At 40.0% G+C, this 26,772-nt stretch overlaps 1 protein-coding gene across 1 annotated transcript in view; it reads right to left on the reverse strand.

Moving 5' to 3' along the window:
* Window positions 1–18,986, reverse strand: part of cacna2d3a (calcium channel, voltage-dependent, alpha 2/delta subunit 3a) — a 173,901-nt gene extending 154,915 nt beyond the window's left edge. The window contains exons 1-2 of the mRNA XM_061257192.1: window positions 18,856–18,986; window positions 17,890–17,971 (exon numbers count right to left, since the gene is read on the reverse strand). Of these exons, the coding sequence (XP_061113176.1) occupies window positions 17,890–17,971; window positions 18,856–18,980 (207 nt within the window). The 5' untranslated portion in view covers window positions 18,981–18,986. The remainder of the gene's footprint in view (window positions 1–17,889; window positions 17,972–18,855) is intronic.
* Between the last annotated feature and the right edge of the window lie 7,786 nt (window positions 18,987–26,772).

Raw genomic sequence — 26,772 nt, forward strand, 5'->3', positions numbered from 1 at the left:
AAGGATTGAAAAAAACACTCATTGGCTCCTGGCTCACAACAACGTGACGTCACGCTTTTCTCACATTTTCGGCAATATGTCAGAAAATAAATGAAATATGCCTTGACTTATTTAGCTATAAGAATGGGAAAAGTTATTTTTATGATATATTGAACAGATCAAGGCATATGCTTGTTTTGGGTACAGGTACCGTTTAATATTTGTTGTAGGTTGCAGTAAATCAGACTTGATCCAGTATTATTATATTTCAACAAAACTGTATTTATGAAAACAGGAGAATTGGTTTGGTTTCAATTTCCCCCCTTTTCTCTCCTCACGATCAGCAACCCACTTCACTACTAAGCAGTCTGGACCTGCGCAGGGAGCACTGCAGCTAAAGTGCACTGTACTCAGCCAAGCAGCCAGGGACTACTTTTCATACTACAGACAGCACAGTCCTACAGGAGAGCTACAGCCTCGGCACTTCCTACAGACTTACTGTACTGTATAAGAAGCCAATTTCATATGGATGACAACTGACAACTTGTGAGTGCCTGGCACAACGAGTTTGTTGCCAGGTATTTTGGTCCTATTGAAATGCAAAAAAGCACATTGTTATGCAGAAAGTGAAAAGCACACAGTTGCAATTTGTGTATTTTCTTCCATCTAGTTGTCTCTGTGTTCAAACTTTAGAGGAAGCCTATAATGACTGAATGACAGTATAAACTATCCAAACAGAGCAGTGAATATGCCACTTTAATTTTCTTCCTGATCCAGTCCTGAAAATGCAAACAATGGAGAGGCAGTAGGAGGCCTCAAAGAAAAGAAAACCATGCTTTTGTTTTTGAATATCTTACCAAATATGTTCACCTCGAAGCCCAGGGAACGGATACAGGATATAGCTTAAGGAGATCCAGGCTTTAATATGACATTTCTTTTCTGAGATGTGTTTAATTTGCTCTAGTTTTACATACCGAACACTCTGAGGAACAAAGAGAACCAGAGACGTGGGTGCTGTGCAGACCAGTAGGATTTGGCATACTGGTAAAAGCTGTTACAGCTAAAGCCAGCATCCTCAGCACAGATAAACCCAGCATCCTCAGCACAGATAAACCTGGAGCTGGCCTGACACACGCGCAGAGAGACCCGCTATCAGCCTGTCAGCCTCTGAGATGGCTAATTCCATTAATCTGTGCTCCTCGGGGGATGGGGGAAGAACCCGGAGGATTTTCCATGACATTACGGGGCTAAATTGGGGTGCGGAGAGACTGGCTCAGCGGTGGATGTGTTCTGCTGCTGGATTAGTGCCACCCTGTCATTAGGGGCTGAGTGAGAGATCAGGCCCGACACGGGGCCCCACGGGGCCCCACGGACCCAGTCTGACACGGCCCCCTGACACCGCTCGCACCACGACACCCATGTTTTTCATTACATGAACAATACTTTTTATTTTCATTAAGAATATTGCTAGCTAATTTATCTGTAAGAAATTCACTATAAGCTGAAATAATGCAGCTGAATAAACCAATGCAGACAATGGGGGCAGCCATTACCCAGAATACATACCCATACCCCCATAGACATGCAAAACAATAAGACTAGTGGGATTGAAATAAATCATTGGGACATTTAAATGGTATGCTGTATGCAAGGTAAGACAAATAAAGAAGAATGACATATAGAGTTGTTAAATTTGTAACATAAGAAGAATTTAACCGAGGCAAAATTACATTTAAAAATGCCATGGCACTTTTAAAACATCTTAAACACTTTTCAAGTGAATACTGTTATGAATTGATAAATCCAACAGCACACATTAACTGATTTAAAAAGCTTTTCAGAGAATAAATCTTCATGTTCTTTAAGCATATAAAACAGTCATCCTTCCACTAGGATTGGTCAGCTCTGTTGAGCAGGAACATTTGGATCTGTCCCTGTCTCGATCAAAAGAGGTGTGATAGGCTAGTGTTCACAAGAAATATGAAGGCCAGCCTTATCGTATTTTTCATCAGCAGAATGAAGTCACAGAGTGAATAAATCACAGCTGGGTTAACTATAGAACAGCGCTATCAAACACCCCTGACGCTGGTCGTGGAGCTGTCGTCTGCTTGGGCAGAAACGTACGACCGAATCTGAAAACAATGCCACCTCGCTGACCCTGTTCGTGACCCCTGCTAGTGGTGAGGTGAACTGGGGTAAAAAAGAAAAAAAGGAAAAAAAGAAGTGCCAAACTGATTGTGACTCAGCAGATCCTGTAACACTGTTCTATCAAACGATGGCACTCAGGGACACAGAGGTCTAAGTGGCTGACGGAGGCACTCCTTGCAACACACCGCAAGAAAAGTGCTGACAGAAAATCCTGCGAGCCGTCCTGCGTCTCAGGTCAGATCCAGTATCAGAGCCAGCGGCCCGGGGTTTAACTTCAACTCAGGACAAACGGCCTGAGATCCAGCAGAGGGCACGCAGAGACGCCGCGGCCGCTATTGAAACACAGGTTTATCTTCTGGGTCTTCCTCGGTCTTCCAAACGCACCGAGGCCAACACAAATAGGTCAAACTGTGGCAAAAAAAAAAAAAGCATGCAAAATAAAAAGACATCAATACAAACACTGTCAATGACCTTCTAGGGTCGGTATTATAATGGCCCACATGCTGGCTGTTTTTCTGCCTCTGTACCTTGGCTTTTACTTGAGAAATGACGGTTACCCCACCGTTTCGAGACGGTCCGCCCTCACCTGTGACATTAGCCTCCTTTTCATGCTTCATCAGGTAACTTATCTGTGCAGATTCTCCCCAAACAGCAGCCGTAATAAAGGACCCGCGTAATGGAGGTGGCCACGGTTATTACGATCGATACTCATTTTCTGTCGTTTGTCCCTGGCAGCAGAAACCGCGCGGCTCATCCAGCCCCGTGCCTTCGGGGGTCATATTCGCAGGGAACTTTGCATAAGGCTTTGTCAGTCCCATTAACATCTATGGCCTCTGTGCTACTGCTCAGTCAACTAAATGTTTGCAAACAAAGAGAACAAAGATCAATGCAAACAATTATAATGACCACTGATATCTGCCACTGTGTGCATATTTGTGTGGAAACAGCTAAAATGGTCATATTCCTCATATGGGGTTTGTGTTTGTTCATTGCTTAACGAGGCTAAAGACAAAATTATCCATCTCAGTGGGGCGGCGCAATATTGATTTGAAGGCACTCTTCCCTTTTTATATTTACTGAAAATGATAATACTCCTTTGCTTCCAACCAAAAATAGATTTTTATATACTTCTTTTTCTTAATTTATTGAATATTAACAGGGTCTGGAATTATGTCATTAGCCAGCAACAATTGGGGTGGGTGAAAATGAGCTTTGAGCCACCAGGGGAACAGAGGGTCTACAGCAAGTCAGTCAGGTTTCTTTCATTATTAGCCAGTATGTAGGACATTCTTTTCAACATCAGTGTCCTTCTTCTGACGCCAAATCCACCGCTGGTGGGCATGGCCACAAAGCAAAGAGAGATAATGGGGGAGGGCAATGTAAAGCAACCTACAATGATTCACTTGGTTTGAGAAAAACCAACTGAGTAATCCAGGAATATCTGATATAATCTGTTTAACAAAATGAGTAGCAAGCAGCCATAAGATGTGTGTCAGCGAGAGAGAGGCAAAGATTGTTAAAATAATAATTAAATAATATATGTCTGTTATAGTACAACAAAAAATATATTTAAATGAGCCACCTTATTATAGTCACTCCAGATGCTATGTAATATCAAGGGCTTTAAGGTAAAGCAATCAACATAAATCACCAACGGATGGGAGATCCTGAATAAAAACTAGAAGCTTATTAATCATATAAAGAATGTTCAGGGTCACACTGCTTTAAATTCCGGCTGCCACTGGTGTAAGTACACTTTCAATAAATTGTAATAGCATATAATAATTTCTGCACTTGATGGGGTTTTCTCCGTATTACCTTCTGATACCAATTTTTTGGGAATTAAGATAAAAGATTGTCCCAAAGTGACATTTGTTGTGGACCTTTGATTACATATGCATAAATAAATTAAATAGGCAGAAGACCCTATTACATTACAAAAAGGCACTTCAGAGCTGAATCTGCAGGTGCACTTTCACATCTACAAACAGTGAAATAGACACATCTACAGAGAGATTAAAAAATGAATTCAGCCAGCTTAATGCGAAGTGTGCTACCTTTCTGTTTCAAAAGGTCACACTCAAGCGGACGGCACAGTTGAGGTGATGGGCACACAGGCACTGGGACCTGGCCTTGTGTGGCACACAGGCACTGGGACCTGGCCTTGTGTGGCACACAGGCACTGGGACCTGGCCTTGTGTGGCACACAGGCCCCACAGCAGCCTGTTCAAGCTGGGCAGAGAGGGACAGGATGTACAGCGAGCAGAAGGGAACGCATCGGACTAGGTGAAATATTTCAGGTCCGTGGTCTCCAATGCCCCACCAAAGAGTCCCCAGGTCCCCCGGCATGTATAGTTTAACACTAAAACGCACCAATTCATAATTAAAGAGGCACACCGCTCACGCTACCTGACAGAACAAAGCAGTGCCGTATACCAGCAATGAATAAAATTTGGATACAAAGATGCAGAAATGTATTTTGTTCAAACAGCCCGCAGCCCACGTACTGTAGAGCAGCCTTTCTGCTGCCCCTGCGCATGTAAAAATTACACTTCCCTTCTCCTTCAGCTGTTCAGATGCTACTGAAGCAGTGTAACTAGAATGCATCTGCAGATGTCATGATTAATGGCAACAATGTAACTGCCATCTAATGACTATTCATCACTTAAATCCTTTTCTATATAAAGAGCATCGTTACGTAATGAAGTAAGGAGTGGTCTGTGCTCTCCGGGCAGGGAGATTAATGCTTCCACAGATAAGTCCTTCACACAGCTGAGTACAGTGTAAGTGTTTTAAATGTCACTCGCTCAGCCCATGTCCTAGCTGGTGCTGTTTTTCGTCACTGTCCGTTAAAACACAACTGTAAAAACCTATACTGTGTACAATGAGAGGTCAAGTGTAAGAACTGATCACTGGCATACAGTTTTATAAATGCAGAATATATATATTGCAGTCCTGTATTTTATGCTAGTGAAAATACTTTAACAAGAAATGTGTTATGAATATTGTATATTTTAAAAAAAGGCAGAAAGTCATTAGCAGTAGTGCCAAGAACAAACACCTTAACTGGGTTCTTACATGCAATTAAACGATAAATAATAAACCTCCATCCAAATGGTTTGGCATGAATTTCAGAAAATATGGGAAGGTGCTTACAAAATGAAATCATTAGTACACAGTTAATTGCTGAAAGCCCATTTTCCACTGATAAATAAAAGATAAGATATGAAAGATGTGAAAGCCATTAATAAGAATGCAGCGCTCTAATAGCTACTTATGTTCCAAGGAGTGGATATACAGTACACACAGGCATGATTTCCTTCAGTGGGGGATTATAATTCATAATTTTAGCCATTGTGACAAGCCTTTTTAAATCTCTCTCAAACAAAACATTGCATTCTGAATAATCCTAAACACACACATGCAATAGTAGAAGCCAGATACCAATGCTAAATCATTTCACATTAAGCACTTTGAGATTATGGATGCAGCTGCAAAAATATGAAGCATAAAGGTGTTTTCTCATAATCCAACATTATTATTACCACTACTACTACTACTACTACTAGTATTTTGCTCTAAAGTTATAATTAGAAGAGGGCTTCAGCCAGTAAAATATTCCATGAAAAACAAAATTCAGAAAGGCTCTTGGATGCATAAATAACAGCTTCACCACTCTGAGATATTTAAATTAAGTGTCTGGAAATGGTTTACAAGGTCAAGGGTAGGGTTATCGCATCAGATGCACATGCTCAGAGACTTCAAGGGTCAATGAACCTTTCTTTATGAAACACCAATTTTCTGACCCTTCCACACCCAGACTTAAATGGAATTAATCACAAAAAAACTATGTTTTAAGTTAAATGTTTGCATTTGCTGAAAAATGTTTGCATCAGCCTGCTCTCCATCAAGGCATCAGCACTGATCTGACAACATGCTCTAAGTCAAACAACGTGTTCTCACAACTGGGCAGATGGATATAAAGCCTACAGTAAGTATATAGTGTGTACATATATGGGCCTATGCATATTATTTTTGCCCAAAAGTAATTGACCAATTAAACAAAGTGATGGCTGGCTAACTACTGTGCATTCACAGTCACTCAATGTTAGTGTCACCCACAACTTGGGATACTGAATTTTCACAAGCTAGCTAACTTACTATATCAAATATCAATAGGTAAGGTAAGGACACTGACTTATCCAATACTCATTTATGTTAGGGCAAACCTGCTGGCTGGAATATCGCTGGATATTCTGAGCGAGTACAGCACTGTCACATGCAATTTGGCAAAATATAAATGATAAAAATCGATAATAGGTGTTATTATAATGTTTATACTGTATATCGAGTACAATATGTAATCATATAACAATATAAATGATGAGTGCTCACTGATCACATTACTGTTTGTAAATTGTCACGTGTAGAGGTACGTGACTCTCTGTCAATAATTAAACAAAAAACTTGTTCGTACATTTACCCATGCTATGTGGCAATCAGAGAGACAACGTCTCTAAATGATCACTGATCAAAGCGTTTCCTTTTAGCCCAGGCCATTGGATTGGATCTTTTTTGGTACTTCCCACCAGAAATGTTCCATTAAAATGAATAATTGCCCAGTTTGAACACTGTGAACACATTGGCATTTCATTGAAATTAAAATGCATCACATCAATATAAAATTGCAGTTGGGAGCTGCTGTTAGTATACAGGGCAACACATAATTGCCACAAGCGTCTCCCAGGGAGGGAGGGTTTCTGCTGCCTGGCTGAGGGTGTTTCATCATAAAAGACTACTCTGTAAAGAGAACTTTTCATATAAGTAATTTCATGTGGTGTTCAGTATCACCTGCAGGCAACGCATCCTTTTATAGCTACTGTTAGGAGCCAGCTAAAGAAAATGATGACAGGCATGCATCCAAAGCCCATGACTCAGCTAGACTGGCAGCATGTAACGTTAAGTAAACGTTTCTAGGTTTCAAGTCAACAAATAGAAAAGGCTCAATTGTAGTCTAGATTGCATCGAGCAAATTGTCGAGGACATTGAGTCCTACAGTTACAGTAGCATTGGAATCCAAGGAATACTGATTTCCAAGAGGAGCTATGGCATTACATTACATTATTGGCATTTGACAGACGCTCTTATCCAGAGCGACGTACAGTTGATTAGACTAAGCAGGAGACAATCCTCCCCTGGAGCAATGCAGGGTTCAGGGCCTTGCTCAAGGGCCCAACGGCTATGCGGATCTTATTGTGGCTACACTGGGATTCGCACCACCAACCTTGCCTGTCCCAGTCGTTTACCTTAACCACTACGCTACAGGCTGCCCCAACAACGAACATCAAGCTAAGTCTTACATTTCTGGACCTCACTTACAATTAAACATGAGCAATTAACTGGGGGTTATACAGCATGTGATATACTATAAACTAAAATAGAAAGATTCACAAGAGTTTCATGAATAATCGCACTATAATTAATAATGACATCCAAGGAAGTAACAGGCATTACAGGCAGTTTTGGAGACACAAGGGGTTTAGTTCTTGTGTTAATGTTCCTTTTAATTCCCTCTATGCTCTTGTCTATCGTGCAAACTATAAATTGTACAGTAAGAACGTTTGATAAATATTTCCTATAGCAATTGTGAATTCAACAGCTTACCAGAGACTTTAAACTTTGGAACAGAACCATCTAAAGACTCAAGTTTGAATCCATCCTGTAATATGATTAAACTTTAGATCAGCAGCACTATAGAAACTAAAGCACCTCCACTCATTCAGGCCCTCACCTCCACACCCACACTACACAGTGTAATGTTTCATACACATCATGTTTTTCAGAAAGGCTGCCTTTGTGATAATAATCATTTAAAAAACTGTAGGTGGGAGACAGTGTGTCTGGACCATCTCTTCCAGGATTTATGGGGATTTGTTCACAGAAAAATCATGTAGTTGCCATGACAAAATGTCGTTTGGTCCAACACTTATGAAACAACATGATCAATCGAAAGTGGATGTGGATGCATGTAATGCTACCATGTCTATCATAACATATGGGCTAGCAAAATGTATCCACAAATATTTCCACCAGCAGAAACAGGCAGAGGTGAAGACCCGTGCCAGGCTTGATGTGGTCCTAGATACTTTCTAGTTCACAGGTAAATAGTGAGATTACTTGACTGTATGGCTTGTTCTCATCATTTAGAATTGTTGCATTCTTATGTTCTTAATCACAAAACTAAACCTAACCCCCTAAATCCTAACTGCGATCACACACGCTCTCTCTTAAAATAACAGTGACACCGGTACTGCTTTAAATTGACACATTGTTAATTACATGTGGGGCATGTGGTGTGTACTAATAGAACTACTTAATAGGAAGAGTTAACTCTCAGCGTTTTCCCACTCTCCCTTCTGTGGAACAGCTCAATAAAGGTTCAGGGCCACATTGGTTTAGAAATGCTGCTGTAAAATGTACCTGGTTGAATGAGTCTAATTACTGCTTCTTTAGAGCATAAAAGACAGCTTGGGATTACAGGGTAGGGAAGACTACTTACTCCTTTTTTGTGAATTAACTGCCAATCAGTTTCCCGAAGGAAGGTATCATTTCCTGTGGCACATACACTGTACAAGTGCAATAGGGGGTAAACTTACTTATCCCCTCTCACAAAATGGCATGGCCACCATATCGCTGTACCCAAAAGACTTTAAACAATAAAGCTGCAGTACAGCTATAATTATGTGTTGCTTAACAGTCACCCTTATCCAAAGCTCACTCTTTTTTAACTATTATCCATTAATACAGCTGTATATTTTTACTGGAGCAATTCAGATTAAGCACTGTGCTGTACAGCTACTCCTGGGAAATGAACCTTCTTTAAACCCTAATCTGCACTAATACCCAAACAAATACTGTAGTCGTAAAATATTGTTGTTGTTCTTTGCTTATAATTGTATCATTTACAAGCTAAACATTTTTACTGTAAAAGGCCTAAAATAAAAACAGTGTAAACTACCAGTAAAATTACTCATCAAGAAAACCTGTTCTCCATACAGTATAAAACAATGCGCCCAATAAATACGAACGTTGAAAGAAATAAATGCACATTAGCATTACATTAGTAGATGCAAATATGAATTGATGTTTTTTTTTTACTTTAACGTTCCATGTCAGAATGCTTCCCTTGAATGACATACCCGTCCACGCTGACAGCTCAGTACCCTCTCCCTGACACGCAGTGCTCAAACACGTAATTAGACACATAATCACATGTTTTGAGGTGGCGATGGCAGGAGTGGCAGATAGTCGGGTCCCTTTCATTACCAGCACCACGCGGACCGCGTTCTTATCCACGCCAATCAGCGACCGCCTTGAATAGTGTCTGATGATGAATGGTGGTAAAGGGGCTGTTTATCACCATTGTGCACATTCATCACTGGCCAGTTTATAATGGAACGTGAGCCAAGGAGCCCTCCACCACGAGCAGGCCCGGCGACCGCTCCCAGCTTATCTCTGAGGCAGATGCATTTTTGTGTCAGCAAATAACTGCCGAGAACACCGCAAGAGCCATATATATCGCCATAGCGCCATCAATTCACGTCTCTGTGCTGATACCCCAAATGCACACGCTCAGGGAGATGTGCCCAAAGGAAAGCGTGACTGCCTTGATTCATTTGTGACCGAAATACCATGATTGAGATAAATCTACTGTTAGCATAGCATTTCAAAAGATGCTAAGAGTATACACTGGAAAAATGAATAGATCTGCACCTGTTTAACGTCTACATATTTGCATTATTACCTTTTTAAACCCATGCATAGGTGCATCTTTTTATCTTTATGTAAAAACATGTTTTTGGGAACCCCTGAATGAGTAATTTCCTGATATTACAGAGTATGATGATCTGTAATCACAGACAGCACATGCCAGCTCCATATTAGCTTTTGACAGTTGCACGTAACACATGCTTACTGTGTGTTCGGGGACTATTACTGCAAAACTAGATTGAAGATTGTGTACACAATTCCCTGCTTAAGCACAGATCAGAAGAGATTTACGTGGCAGAAACTGAAGTTTTGTTCACTCACTGAGTACGTATGTCACTCGTTCATAATACTCAGCGTGAGGTCTGAATGGCGATAGAGCCAGAGGTGACTGATGTTACTGCCCCCGTTTCTTTTATCCATGCTGATCATATGACAGGCTGATGAATGGAGACTTGATATGGGAAACACTTTTGTGCATAAAAGAAATCTCCAAGATCAACTTCCAGCAAAAAACCCTATTAAAAACAGTCAATGTGTTAACTTTTAAGGGCACGCCACATCATTTGTATTCCCTGACTGGTATAAAAAAAATCATGTTACTTGTTTTTTTTAAATAGCTCCACAGGAGCTGTGCAACTCAATGAAACCTTAACAGGTTCAATTATGTTAACTGCATGGCCTTTCACTTTCACAATTTACAACTGAGTTTAAGAGGTCTCTAATGAAAGCACCCAGCCATGCCCACCAAAACCATCCATCTAAGCAAACAAACCCAGAGGTCACTCTATGCCTTCATTTCAGCAGAAGGACATCTATTCAAAGACCTCGGGCTAAATCCAACACATGGCCAAAACTCTGAACAATAAAGCACATTCACTGTTAAAGTCAAAACAAAACCAAGAGTTCATATAATCTTGGCAGTCCTTGCTTATCCGTATCTGCTCACTTCAGTTCTGGGGGAGAGAAAGGGGACCCTTAGACTGCGCCACTGTTCTTACTTCTGCCACCTAGTGGTGACTGGCAATAGTTCAACATCAACACGGACTTCATACTCACAGGGTAAGAGAAATATCAACAACATCCTTTAGATTCATTAGAACAGTGTGTTTGCTTTGGTCTCAAACTGTGTAATTCAAGACTATATTTCTGTCATTAGATCAACCGGTTTTTAATTTATTAGTGCATACCTTGCACCTGGATCTATGAGATCACAATGTTTTTCAAACAGATTTTCTGCAAATTGCTCATTTCTGATGCATTGATGGATTGAATTATTGATGGATTGAGTCTTTTTCTCCTATAAATTAAATAGAGTTAATATAAAAATAAAATGTAATAGGAAATCTGCCGAGTCCCTTCCACTAGATTCAGGATACAGTACAGTGAGTGTAAATTTCTATGTGTGATGAGCATTGACACTGGAATGATTTGGTTTAATGTAAAGGTAAATGCTATTATTGTTATTATTATTGTTGTTGTTATTGTTATTTTTACCATTTTTATTATTGTTATTGTTATCGTCATTATTATTATTATTATATGCTATAAAAATTTTATATACAATATGCCTAGGATTTAAAAAAATTAGCCATAGCATGTTCTACATATCTATTCTGTCACATGATATACAATGCTTTAATAATGCTTAAAAGTTGCATAAATGCGTTCTACTTCCTGTAACTCTGTAATGATATAAAGACTGAATAAGCTGGAAGATTTTGGGGAAAACGATCTGAACAAAGAAAATATAACATCATTTTCAGAGCAAAACTCTCTAAAAATAAAATGCTGTTCCAATTAAGAGTGTTTTGTTGATGAACAACAATACAATTCACTTTTTTATTTCACAATATTTACAATATACATGTACATACTTTGTATTTGAATGTCATTTTACCATCTATTAAACCAAACATTAGGCTGATTTAAATGGTAGTATTTATATCAATATAAAATATAGGGGGAGGTGGCTGGCATCTCAGAAATGTGCGGAAAACTCACCGAGGCCTCTTCAATGCATAGGAAGGCTGCTCTTCATTTAATAAAATATTTGAGGAGATTTTACACACAAAAATTAATTCATGGGGCTAGTCATTATGCTTTGTGCGTCAATTTTTATATTTTGCATGTTCTAATTCATACACTTCTATTTTGTCGACTTTAATGTCTATTTGGTTCTTGTATTTCTAATCGTATATGTACTGCTGTCTCTGTGAAGCTATTGTCCTCCATACCAGGAAGAGACACAGTGCCATTCTTTGATCTCCCATGTGTTTTGTTAGTCGATTGTCTCTCTATTTTACACCATAAAATACCATTTCAAAACAGCCAATAAATCCCATGTGAATATTCCTATATTCAAAATAAGTTCCCGTGTGTAATGTACATAGAACTCATTACAAATAAAATGTCATAGTAAAATAAATACACTCCACCCACACAAGCATAAAGTACACTGTATACAAAACATGTATGGTTCTGTAAAAAGTGTCTGTGTGTGTTAGTAAAAAATCTGTAATAATTGCATTCATATTTGTCATTTCTATTTACACTGAATTTCTGACACACATTATTTGTTATTGATTGTGCTTTCATTTCCTTGGTCTGGGCTATGCTTCCCAGAGGCTCCAAACAGGCAGTGCTTGAAACAGAAACATGCATATTTTAAACTGACAATGAGCAGTGAAAATGGTGAGCAGTTAAATGGCCCGTGACTAAGGCGTGAACAAATCCGATTCCCCCACAAAAGCGCAGAGGTGAGGGGGCTGCGCTTCAGCCTGGTTAGGCAGCCCCGTGCTGACGGAAGCACTGCCCAATCACGGCCTCTTTTTTTCCAACCGACTGTTCATTTTTCCGACATACTGCCGTCCAAGAAGGGTATAAGTGATTTTTCCCTATGCTGAGCTCCATGAAAAATTTTGCAGGTGAACAGAATCCAGCAAAAAGCCCCTTTCTCCCTGTGCGATCCCCTGGCACACCCGAGTGTGTCCCTGCTCCCTGCATTATCTCCACGCCGCCGTGGTTTGATCACGGCCACGTGTTCAGCCCCGCCACCTTCAGCGATCTTCTCATCAGGGAGCTCTCAGGCTCATTCACACACACAGCTCACAGGACACACACGGCTGCCCACCCCGCACAGCCCCACCGCATACCCAACGCCGAGCAGACCGTAAGAACTGAGCACATTTCTAATACCAGAATGTGTGCATTCATTCGTCCCGTAGACAAAATATCGTAAAATTATTATTTGTCATTTTTAACGGTATTAAGATTTTTTTTTTAATTCAAAACATAGTAAGTGATATTATCACTTTTTAATATATTGTGTTATGTACAGTACCGTGAACGGAACTAACATCAGAAGTCGACAGTGAGAAAATATCTTACAACCTTACACTATTATCACAGACAGGAGGTAACAACTCCTACATTACACAGAACAGAACACCTGATTTAGCCATTGGCCGAAAGCCTTCCGAACTCACACCGTCAGGCATAACACACGATTCAGCGCTGCAACAACATGGCCGACTCCTTCCTCTGAAATGGCGAAGAATTGTTCACACCTGAGCAGGGCCGTGTGCTGTCCCAGCGCCATGGAGACAGAAATGACCGGCGATAATGGAAGCAGCTGGAGTCAGGTGTCATTACTCAGAGCCGTAAGCCATCTACATCCAGCGGAGCGGCATGGCATCCCCCGCACGCGTGCCGTCCCGTCCCCGTCCCCCGAACCCGCGCGTGCGCCCGCCGTGACACGGGGAGAGGCATTTCCTTTCTCCTCGCCAAGCGATTAAGGGAAAAGGCAATTATTTCACACTGACATATTTCAATTGAAGAGGGTTCCTGGGGGACAGGTTTGTGTTCGTTGGTGGTAATAGTGCCACTTCACCAGTCTGATCAGCCTGTCTCTCAAATCGCACCCCAACACGGGCCGGAGGTGAAACCATGGGGACGCTTTTCACTGCGATCTTACAATTCATCAGCGTAGCGTTCACGCGACACTGATTCCTTTTCCTAAAACACCTAAATATCTATGAAAGCCAAAATTCCGTAAAAAACACTAGATACACATGAAAACACAGGAGCCATCCATTTGCATGTAAGAGGTTATTTCACCATCAAAAACCATTTAAAAATGCATGTTACACAAGCAGATGGGGAAGAAAGCACATATATACCAGAATACACCATGATTCATCATATGTGATCAATGACACATGAAATTAAAGTTCACAACCGCAAAATATAATACCATACAAATGCATGGTGTATTTTAGTCACCCGATTGCAATAATGTATTTATACGTCTTAATGCACAGCCTGTCATGTTCTCTCAGCTGAGGAAGCCTGTGAGAAGTGCCGTGTGAATATGTGTATAGCTTTGCATTGCAGGATGAGGCCATTTGCATAAGGTCTGAAAATGGATGCGTATTGATCAGGGAAAGCTTGCAGTGGTCGTCCCAGCCGGCACCCTCCCCTCCACGTCCGCATACATTCATGGCCCTGTCTAACCCATGGAGCCTGAGCCTGGCGTAACCTTGAAACGCTCACATTTTCCAATACATGCAGGAAGTGGCTTCTGCATATAAGCTGAAGGGGGGGGGGGTGAATCATTGAGTCAATGCTGAGCTGTAAAATATGGCTCCTTCTCTGTCAGGCATATCATATACAATGTGCCTGGGATTTCTAAAAATGTCCCATAGCATACTGCACAGATCCATTCCATGCAAATTTAAGCATGATATGAAATGCCTGAATAATGCTTCAAAGTTAAGACAGACTATGACCTGGTCTATTGTTTTCATGCCCACAACACACACAGTATATACTTTTGTAAATGTGTTTATGTTCATTTTGAATGCACTTATATATGCATGTCTGGAAGGATGGGGGTTTAATTAATACTTTGCATGTACATGTATCCTCTTTTACTGACAACAATCTCCTCTGTGGTTCAGCTCACCGGCACTCCCCCAGATGGCTATTAATACCCAGCTCTGCTCAGAAGTGAACAGAGAAGGCTGTAAGCGGCACACGTTTGACAGTGGGCCTACTCAAAGTCCTTCAGCCATCCAAAACAGGAAGATAAGATAGCTGGCAGCATATGCAGCCAGGGAAAAAAAACCCTGCTGAGAGCATACTTTTATAATGAGCCTGAGAAATGTTTAAAGAAATTAGCAGAAGCAAATGTTATGGAAATGTATGCTGTGCATCCTACCATGTTACCTATTACCAATGAATTAAGATTTTTGACTACATAATATGTGTAGTTCACTTAATATGTGGGAGCACAAAAGCATTATTTTTATACCACATCCAGCAGTAACAGATGCAGTCATATTATTTTTATTGATTCAAATGGAAGCATAGATTTGAATAATATCTGTCAAAATAAAAGTTAGTCAGTGAATGTATTAATTGCAATAAACACGGTAAAGTTTTTTAGATAATTTATTATAATACCAATTATAGTATTACATCATCAACAAAGTTTCTTGTTTTTTTCTATTATTATACACGTTGTTATTGTGAGGTCAAACTAAATTAAGGTTTCAATTAAGGTAGTAGTTAACATGTATTAGACTTTAATTGATCGTGGTGACTGTGGTTTTAAAAACACTCAGAAACATGTAGATTCAGTTGAGTGTCAAAATCCCTTCCCTCTCCACAATGATGCCACACAGCATAGTCCTACGCGCGATTGGCACAAATCCTGTTTTAAATCTGGTGATTGAGGAGAGGAGAGGAGACAATGAAAATCCATCAGTCATCCGACCTGGTGGGGCTAACACGAGCCAGCCAATTCAGACTGCAATTCTATCCGAGAAACGGTGGAGAACGCAAATGATTTTGCCAGCTGCTTGGCAGCGGACAGGAGCGCTGCCGTGGGAACCTGACACGTTCTTTTCCGGCACCGAATCTCAGTGATAGCTGTACTCATTCTGCGGAATCGCCACCACCACTGCAAGATTTCTTTTCCGTTTTACAGCTGTGACATTCTACACACCTGCATGTGTCGAGAGGCGAGAGAAAAACTAGTGCCCTGCACTAAGGCTGCCTAAAGTGCGGTTTGGAGAAAAATAAACAGTGTTTCCAGGCGTTAAGGATTTCTTCATTTATCACTGGGGCTGTGTTCATTCCGAATGGAAATCAATTCCTGATCCTTTTTCCTTTGTTAACCTATGACCAATTGTACGTCCTATTAAAGAAAATTTCAAACTTAATTATTTTCTCAATGCAAATAACTCAATCACACATAGTGGCATGGGGGCCACAAGATTTACTATCTACCATTTAGCGCTCCCTTTGCCTATATGGTTTAGAATTTAGACTTAATTTACTGCTTAAAAGGTTTAATTATACAGCAGGTTGCACAACATAATGCAATGATAACAAGCTCCCGATTGATTCTAAACGGGAAGATTTTGCGATCTGTAACATAAAGGCATTTGTTATTATTCATATATTGCACAGAGCTTTGATTTTCAGGGGTCACGCAAGTAATAAGAAATGGCATCAGCTTGAAGGTGATTATAGGTGCTAATCTCTTCTGTCTGTCATTTCTTTTTGGACCGTTTAAAAGCCCCTCCAGCCACCAGGGAGGCACTATCACACGACCCCCCTGGGACTGCAGCAGCCAATTAACATGTCTCTGCCACTCGCACGTATGCAAAATAATTAACCCATTAACAATAAGCACTGCTATCTTTTTTTTTTTTTTTTTTTTTTTTTTTTTTTACAAATTAATAACTGTTGTGCTTTTCGTAATTAAAAATGATGCAAATACCCCTGCAGTGAAATGACGTTATATTAAAATACAGTTTCAAGTATTTTTCAAGTTCTCAACAAAGACGGTATTTGAGCTTTTTTGTGGTTGACAAAATAAAGAGACAGTGAGACACACCAATTGGCCATTATTATTGTATTGTATTGCGCATGCTTATATCTCTCTTTTCCTCACAACACTTAATTTTGAAGTTTTCAATGAGACCATGAGTAAAATAATAAATACTACAGCAACATTCGCAAAGACCACATTGCATAAAGATGCGATTTCTGATCAAGGATTTCAACAATCAATCCTCATCCGCCTCATTTGAATTTAATTGACTGTCCCTTTTTTTGTCTGCAGCATGCAGAAAAGCGGGGCGGGGGGGTTAAAACCCAGCTGTGCAGCTGAACAGAAGAGATAACCACACTCATTCCCCTTATCTGGAATGATGTAATACATCCTGGCATGGGGGCCAGATGATGGGGGAATAAAAGGATTGTGGGACTGCAGCTATGGTACACAATACTATCGTATTCGCTGGCCAATGCCATCCACTGCAAGCCTGCAAAGTATGATGCACTACACATGAGTGAAACAACCCCTGTGCTTCAGCATGTTGCAGAATAACTGTTTGTAAGGGGTCAACATTTTGCATCTAGTTAAGGGCTATGGCCATTTAAAGGCTCTAGATGGGGGGATGGGTGCTTGAAAATGTATGAACAAGTGAGTTGCTTAGCAATAAAACATTATTTGTTCAAGTATACATACATATTAATTACCAGCAAGTCATGACATTGTTTTTGGTTTTAAAATTGCTACCTTCTAAAATCACTTTAAAAAACGACCTCATACAATGTTCTAATTTTGGGGGTTTAAACATAAATAAATGTGAAATTGGCCACCTGCACGGCACACAACAATTGCCACACTCAGCAGTATTTAACTGCCACTAATAACAACAAAGAACTGGCTGCTTTGGTTTGTATATTGCATGAATCCTAGTACTGCTGGGCTGCATAGTTTTGCCCCCTTTGATAATAGTCCATACCAGAAATGGCTTATCTGTCAGAGCTGGACAGAGTGACTGTATTCTGTTGAGAGTAACAGTATGACAAACAAGCAGATGTAACACAAAAATAAAAAAATAAAAAATGCCACTGATTGTTCACTTGAATACACACTTTGTAAAAAGAGAACAGAAGCTATAAATTAAGACATACCTTCTGCAGCAGCTGGGAGCCAGAATACTTGGCTGAGATGGATTTGATTTCACCCCCAAAGGCAGAGGCCCACAACTTTACACTGAAAACAATAACATCACCAGAATGGGAAAGTTAGTGTGTATGACTTTTACAGCATATGTAACATGCAGTTCAGGTCAGACTCATGCTTAACTCCCATGACAACCAAGGTCCAGCATATCTGCCCCACACTGTTGCCTTTCAAACAATCACCAAAAACAGGAACAATTGTTTACAAGAGGAATGTTGTACTATGTTGTGTCTATTAGTCTATTAGATTAGAAGATCCTTACACTCAGTCGTTTTATTTGTGATGTTAAAACGTAGGCCGATGTACAGCCAAAGTAGATCATTGGAATTTGACTTTGTCTTAAGGATTTAGTAACTCAGAAACCATATATAGTGGAGGCGGAGTCTTGTAACAAAAAATAATAATTTTAAAGAAGTATTAATTGCATATCGTGTTCGCATCATTCATGGGATGCCATGCTGTAAGTAGTTATGAAAAGTTTCCACAACTAGGATCCATTTTCGAATGGTATAGCCTATAGCACACCATAGCTCATGGTGTGGCATGTCTCTTGTCAACAATTTTTTTTTAAAAGACACCATGTTTATAACCTGTTCGTGTTTTGTTAATACAAAATTAGCATGTGTAAAAATAAGAGGAAGTTCACAGTGCGCGCAATACTCATTAGTGCTTGCGCCATGCTTCACTTGCAGGCGCAGGCTCACATAGCGATACAAAGTTGAAGTGTGTTATTCATGTATTCAAAGTATTTTATGACAGAACGCGCTGCATTCATTGAGTAACCGCTGAAATGACGGAATTGTTGAAACTGCAGAATGCACACGGCGACGCGAGTTTCAACTGAGTTTCATGCTGAAAACATAAAACAAATAACGACAACCGCTGAACTTTAAAGTAAGAATATTAACACTTACACAGATAAAGGTATCCCTTGTTGTGACCCGACCACTTCGACGACTGTCGTACCAAGTGTTATCCAAAGTAGAAAGAAAGAAAGACAATGCACATGCGAAAAGACAGTACTTAAACGCCACAGCATCTTCGTGTTTTCTTGTATCTACAACGAGTTACTGGCTTACAGCAGTTTCGCTCCTTTTCTGATGCGTCTCTTGCCCCGGTCGAAAAAATTATCTGAAAACGTTGTACCGAATATTTGCTAATTCCTTCTCATATTTTAGTCCTTGTGGTCCAGATGCTGTGGTAAGAAAAACAGAAACTGGCTGTTTTTAGGCAGTTTAGTCTTTCCCGTTGTCTTCGGGCTGTCTTGATGGAAATGAATTTCAGCAGATAGTTCTTTAGAGTAATGAGGCAAGCTGTATAGCTGCTTACTACACCCGCAGTAAGCAAAGTCATACAAAATGTCAAGGGTGACCTACTGTGCTTCAGCGCTGCCCTTTCGCCACCACAGAGTAGAGAGGACCGAGAGATCAAAAGGATTAGCGTCAGAGAGAAGGAGAACGAGCCTACTCAGACCTGCGACGAATCGAATCTTCTTTTTTGTTGTTGCCGTAGAAGCTGTTATTGCTCCATATTACGACATACTTTCCTGGTTGGTTAAACGCAGTCGTAGGTCCTCTTATGTTTGCGATTATACTTATAGTAAGCGCTCTTCAGCTTTCATGACAAGTCATGTAACGAAGAAGGTTCACTTAAGCAGGAATCAGTAGCAAAGTGCTGACGAAAGCGACGGACAGGATAGGAGGGGAGGCAGACAGAAAGGTAGAAAGCGAACTACAAAAAGAGTCAGATAGCGATACCCATCCAGATTCTGTGCATTAAAACAAGCTTCGCTGGGAGGAGGATGTCCAGTGGGCAGTGATTTTAGGTTATAACGTAGCTCGAACACAGGAGAGCGCACACCCACCCGTGATCTCCAGAGTTCATTTAACGCTGCGCCGCATGACAGATTGGATTTCTTTGCTGGAGGAAACGACGAGGGGAATCAGTTACTTTTCACCCAGGAAAAAAAAACAGTGCCCACACGGTAGGCTACGGATGAACTGAAACTCATACGACTTCTACAGGCCATCTCCCAAGCTGCGATTTATTTCCTGTCTTCTAAGCCGAAGGTTTATGATTCCAATTCGCATTTATTCGCCTCTCTTGTGACCTGTCATTATGCGCTGTAGGCTACATCCGCTTGGTACAGTACGGCTGTAGCATGCACTGGGCTAGCTGTTTCTGGACTTACTAAAGGCTTGTGAATGAAAGGAACTGCAGCATAAGTGAATCAATGCGGACTAAGTGACTCAAGGATGGGAATAAATTATTAATTTTATCCTTGTGTAACAGTCCTTTGGTAAATTAATTGAAGGAAAAATATAAGATATTCAGTAAACGCCGAAAATAAACCACGTATTCCCACTGACAGTCCATCTTCTGACTAGCGATCACGGTGTTTATTTATTTATTTAGTGGTCTCGGGTTAGTTATACTGCCAGCTTGTTTGGTGGCGCGAAAGATAAAATAAATGTGGGATAAAGTCCCACTGGTGGCAACCGTAATTATTTGCTCAGTAGTCCTGTTTCAAATCATGTTCCAAATTATACGTACAATCGTAGGTATGTATCTACCTGACAGGCAAGTGTGATATAATTTGTACACCAATTTTTCATTATAGGGAAACAATTTTAAAGACATTATGCTTACGGTATGTCGTTAAACTATGTGTCAAACAATATACTATGCCCTACTGTTTTCTACTGTAAACCAAAGACAAGGACATGTATTCACATTCGCATTAATTCCGAAAAAACTGCGGTTTTTCAAATAGAGTACTTAAACATAAATGCACAGGTTACTATTAATTCCCTTGATAAAAAATACAGTCATTTGCTTTAGGCCTACCCCTATATGATTCACCATTTTACACTATAGAATGTAGACGAAATATGTTGGTGTTTGGTCAAGTATGATTTGTTTTGCTATTTCCTTTAAATATATCTACAACGAACTCTTACAGTAGTAACATTTGGTGTAATTTTGTATACCTTAATTTCGATGCGCCATTTTAAGGTAGGCATTTTCACCGATTTTAAATCAGAACACACAGAAACATTTTGTTAGATTTTATCAACCCCTATTGTGAAAAAGCCAGGAGGGGAAAGCTCATAATTGATTGGTCCTGGATTTGGTGAATGGCAGGATTTCGTCACATGCATATGATGCTATTGCAGACCATTTCCTCTCAGATCTCATGTCAAGGCTGCAATTTGGTTCTGAGAATTAAATTGATCCTACTGTAGGGATCTTACTGTAAGTACTTTTTGTGAACCACCCAACTACGTGAACATTATTCTTCCTAGAGATGATATAGCAGCTTGCCTGATTTGAATCTTTCCATTATTATTATTATTATTATTATTATTATTATTATTATTATTATTATTTGTTAATAGGACAGTATTTGCATTGCAGGCTGGCATGACAAACAACATGTGTGTTAATATAGATGGGTTTCAGTTCAGGCATTTATTACAGAAATTAAATTAATTCATAATCTTGGTTAATTCTAAATTGTGTCTTGTTATTTTTCTGTAGAAGATACACCTCAAAGGGTTACTGTACGTGTCTGCTGTGTGGCTCATGCCCACACGCATAGCTGAAGTATGCACAGTCCTCCAGTGCATTCACCTGGGTGCCACTGACTATTTACTACCACACAGTACCTTTAGGAGACCTTGTACTGAGAAGAGGAGAGGTGTATTTTTTGTTGATGACAGTTGGTTTTTACTGACGACCTCACCTGAATTCACCTACAATAAATAAAACAGATAACAGTTCACCAAGGGTACCTTCAACTTTCCATAGTTACACTGGGTAACAATTACAGCAGACACTTAAGCATATTTACATTATTTCTAAAATTCATGTACATGTACAGACACACACATAAATAATAATAACAAAATAATATGTTATTTTTCTGACTCTTATCCAAAGCAACTTACAGTTGATTAGACTAAGCAGGGGACAATCACACCTGGCGCAAGGGCTATGCTCAAGGGCCCAACGGCTTTGCAGATCTTAACATGGCTACACCGGGCCTTGAATCACCAACCTTGGGTCTTAGTCATGTACTTTAACCACAAGGCTACAGGCTACCCCTAATATAATATTGAATGATTTGGCTAAAGCAACATCCAGTGCACTTATCATGGTAAGCATCAGAACTAGATAGGCAAAGCATACACTCAGTATATTTTATTAGGTTATTTTATTTGGTACACCTGGACACCAGCTCTTAATGCAAATATATAATCAGCCAATTATGTGGCAGCAACTCAATCCATAAAAGCATGCTGACATGGTCATGAGTTTCAGTTGTTGTTCAGACCAAAAATCAGGATAGTGAAGTGACTTTGACTGTGGAATGATTGTTAGTGACAGTGATGTGGTTTGAGTATCTCAGAAACAGCTGAATTCCTGGAATTTTTACAGTAACAGTTTCTAGAGTTTACAAAAAGTTTATATTGTTTCAATCTTTTCAATTAAGTAATCTAATTTTTTCTGTAAGCCATAGGTATAAACATTATCGCCACCCATAACAGTTATTGTAAATAACAGAAAGAGAAAGCAAGTACACATTGTCCCCACGGACTGTGAGAAGGATGGTGAGGGAGGCCATAAAGAACCCAAGGATCACAGTTTATAAGAAATGCAGAGATCTTGGGGTTACCAAGTCTGAAAAAGAACCATAAAATGACATTCCCATGCCGGCAAACTTTTTGGAAGGGTGCCTCAGCCCTTACTGAGTACAGCAAACAAAACCAAGCATCTGGAGTTTGCCAAACGTCATTGGAATTATGACTGGAAGAAAGTGCAGATGAGACCAAAATTTAACGTTGTCTTAACGTGTTTGGTAGCAAAAGATGACAACATACAAGTAGAATACACCTCTTACTGTACCTACTGTCAAATATCTCGGTGAGTTATTGATGTTTTGGAGATGTTTTGCTGCCAGTGGTCCAGGGGCACTATTTACGATCCGTGGCACAATGAATTCAATAAAGTGCCAGAACATTTTGGTCTGGTTTTCTCTGCTGGGAAGCTGAGACTTTGTCATAGGTAGATTATTCAGCAGGATTTTCTTTATATGGAATACACATTCTTCTGCGCATGTTTGTTTACAAGGTAAGTGACGAGTCCGAGTTTCAGCCCAGCCAGGGAAATCGAAAAATTGTCAACAAATTTCAGAGGTCTGTGGGTGACTCGGTTTTTCTTTTGTGAACATTAAAAGAACAAAAAATCGTGGAAGGCTTCGATGGTCGACAGGCGCAATATAATTAGTTATTCAAAAAGCTGTTCAAAAAAGTTAAGGAATACACCTTAATCAGATCAGTTTATTCAGCATGCATGTTAACAGTTCATTTAGAATCTTCAATCTGAAAAAGAAATTGGGAACAAATTCAGAATAAATATTTTGCATGTAAACGCAGCTAATGATTCTGAAAAGTTCTGCGTGGAGGAATGGTCAAAACCAATAATATCAATAATTATGGAGCTATAGTTACAGTGGGGTGCAGAAATTTGGGCACCCCTGGTTTAAATGTCTGTTACAATTGATCTGTACGTGATTGAAAGCAAACCTGAACTCTAAATGAGTTAAACATGAAACCTTTCTGCACATTTTCAAGCAAGATTGCTTTTTATTTTCATTTTTTATATCAGTTTATATATAGTCTAAATTGCCTGTAGGTATGAGTGTGTGTGAGTGAATGGTGTGTGTGCCCTGTGATGGACTGGCGACCTGTCCAGGGTGTATTCCTGCCTTTCGCCCAATGTATGCTGGGATAGGCTCCAGCCCCCCTGCGACCCTGTTCAGGATAAGCGGGTTAGGATAATGAATGAATGAATGAAATTATAAAAAAGGAAAAGGGCCCTGTGCAAAAGTTTGGGAACTCTTATTATTATTATTATTATTATTATTATTATTATTATTGATTATTTTTTGTTACTTAAAATTAAAGATGATTACTCAGGCCCAGATGCAGGTGATTTACTCGTTAGGGTTTCAATGAGTCAGGTGAGTATAATTCCAGGGCTGCACCTTTTATTCTGAAGTAACTCCATGCCTTCTAAAGTATCCAAGAGCAGTGGCTGTTCTGTCATGGGTTCCTGTAGCTAACAGTTTTCCAAGGATTTCAGAATGAAGATGGGTAATTTCTACCAATAAGGAGAAGGCTACAAAAACTCTCTTAATGTTTCAAGCTTTCCTATTTCCTGAGATCTGGTGAGAAATGCTGAGAAGAACCCACACATCACTGCAAAAGAGCTTCAATAAAGGGTATCAGACTCTGTTTGGTCTAGCTGTTCACAGGAAAACAATACAATATACTTACATACATACATACTAAACAACAAAGACCTTAAAGGCTGAGTTGACATTGTATCATTGAGAGATCAGGTTATCTTCTGTTCACTTAGATATTAATTGTAAAAGGCTTTTTGATCAGGGGTGCCCAAATTTTTGCACACCACTGTTGTGCGTGTGTGTGCTGTGTAATTATTAATCAACATCAATAAGTATGTAAAAAAATTAGAGAAATTGTTTAGGTGCCAGTGGGTGCAAAACATTTACCGACCAATTCGTTACCCACTCAATCAGAACAAATGATTCAGATTAAAATTTTATTCCGCTTAATTTTTCCAATTCATTGTTTATTCTCTTAAGAGATAAACCCAGTGTGCCTTTGAAAAATAGTGGAACAGTGTTGATCCTTGGATGACCTCCCCTGACCCTAAACGAGAGGAGGGGAATGTCCCCTGAGGGACAGTGTAGAATGTAAAGCCATTGCCTTACAGGATATTACTCACCACTCAGATCTTCTGTTGATGGGAATATAACAGTTTCACCAAGAGGGATCACTCGCAGCCACATGCCCCTCATAGCTGGGCTTATCACAGGGGCTGCCTTCTTTACGCATGGCTGACATTGCCCTTTTGTCCCAGCACCTGGGACCACTCAATCTTACCAATGTCTGATTCCTGTTCCCATGCAGTGAGAGTGGAGCTACATTCTTCAAGAGGCAGGTGTGGATGTGTCAGTGACTATTATCTGCAGAAGACTTAATGAACAGAACTACAGAGGCTACACTGCAGGATACAAACCACTGGTTACTAGGCTTACTAAGCCTGCCTGTGGTTAGAACAGTGTCCTAGTAGAAGAGTGGCAGTGAAGTGAGAGACCAAAGATGGCTGATAACTATTTAACTTCATTCTAAACAAAACATTAACATCAGTTGTTCAATGATGGCTGTCAATTCTATGTATTAGGTTGCCCAGTAGGAACGAGGACTGCAAGGTCAGCACATCAGCTACTGGTAAGCTTCATTTCTTCTGAAAGCTATGGAAAGGTAGTTTTGAGAGTAACCACCATGAACAAGGTACTAGCATCAGCCATTCTCCACTCATACTGGCCAAGTTGTACTTTTTGATGTGCTGGGCTGATGAGCGGATAATTGGAGACAGCTGTGGCGGGAGAGCGGGGTTGGACAGTGAGTGGTGCTGAATCATGCATGGTCTCACCAGATTCAGCCCTGGCCTGCAGTGACAGCTCTTGCGAAGCCTGTTGAAGTTCTACACAATATGCAGATAGCGAGAATATACCGTACATATACTCATAGGGGGTAATAGTGTATTTTGCCTCGTTACTAGATGAGGTGAGGTCCATATGCGGAAGTACTCTAATCCTCCTGAAAAAATGTTTTTCACAGTAACAGTGAATGTCAATTTCTTGAATGTATTTTAAGTTATTCAACATATTACTTATGATCTATGCAGACATGGATGTGCGAATTTCCCAGTTACACTATTGAGTATTGTTGTTTTGTCATGACCAAAGGTCTTTCAACCTCAGATCCTCTGTGGTGAGCAGTACAGAAGTACGCACTGAGGAAAATGGTGACTAAAGAATAATCTGTCATCTTTTGGGGGAGTGCGCACATCCTGTCAAATTACTTCATCATCTCCTGGGTGACGATTTTTTCACTGTGCTTTTTCCAATGTTCCCATCCATGTGAAGACTACCAATGGGGTAAGAATGCAACCACCCACTGAAGTAAAATTATTTGAACATTAATTGTTGGATTTGAAGACACACAGGAGAATAATGCTTCAGATGGTGGGTATCATCTCCTGCCTTCATTGCTGCCGTTGATTAAGATGAATCATCACATTCACAATATTTATGAGAATAAGAGTGGGTTTTATGAGGACCACTTGTTTGAAGGGTGCATCAGTGCTTCCCACCATTTTTCCTCCTCCCCTACATCAATGGAAGACTCCAATTCATCTGTATGCAGGAGTGTGTGATTAACCCCCAGTGCTTCAGAGTGGCAACTTAATCCCACTCTCACTCATTTATTTCACTTAGACCTCCAATTTGCAGGCCTCATGCAGGTTCAAATGGAGGTTCGCTAGAAAGCATCTTAGGCTGCAGAAATGCACAGCAGCTGTTTTACAGCTACATTTTGGCATTTCTTGCAGGGGCCTCAATATAATGATAATAGGTCATGGTACTGTAGGCCAAGATGCCTTCCGGAATTTAGTGTGCCAACCCCACATGTAAGACACCTACATGATCAAGCATAAAAAGTCTTCTTTTGTGGTTGGGACAAACTTCTTGCAGGGTTTGGTCCAACATCACCAGACCATTTCTTTCTTTTTTTTTACACTTTTCATTTCATTATTTTTGAAAGCATCTTTGCTTTACAGAATCTTTTTACATGTGCCTAAGGCTTTTGCACATTACTGTATGTGTTATGATATATGTCAGCAAATACAAAACTCAAATATTCAACCATTCAAAGTGTTTGGAAATTTATCTTAAA

This window comes from Conger conger, chromosome 10, assembly GCF_963514075.1.
Source record: "Conger conger chromosome 10, fConCon1.1, whole genome shotgun sequence".
NCBI lineage: Eukaryota > Metazoa > Chordata > Actinopteri > Anguilliformes > Congridae > Conger > Conger conger.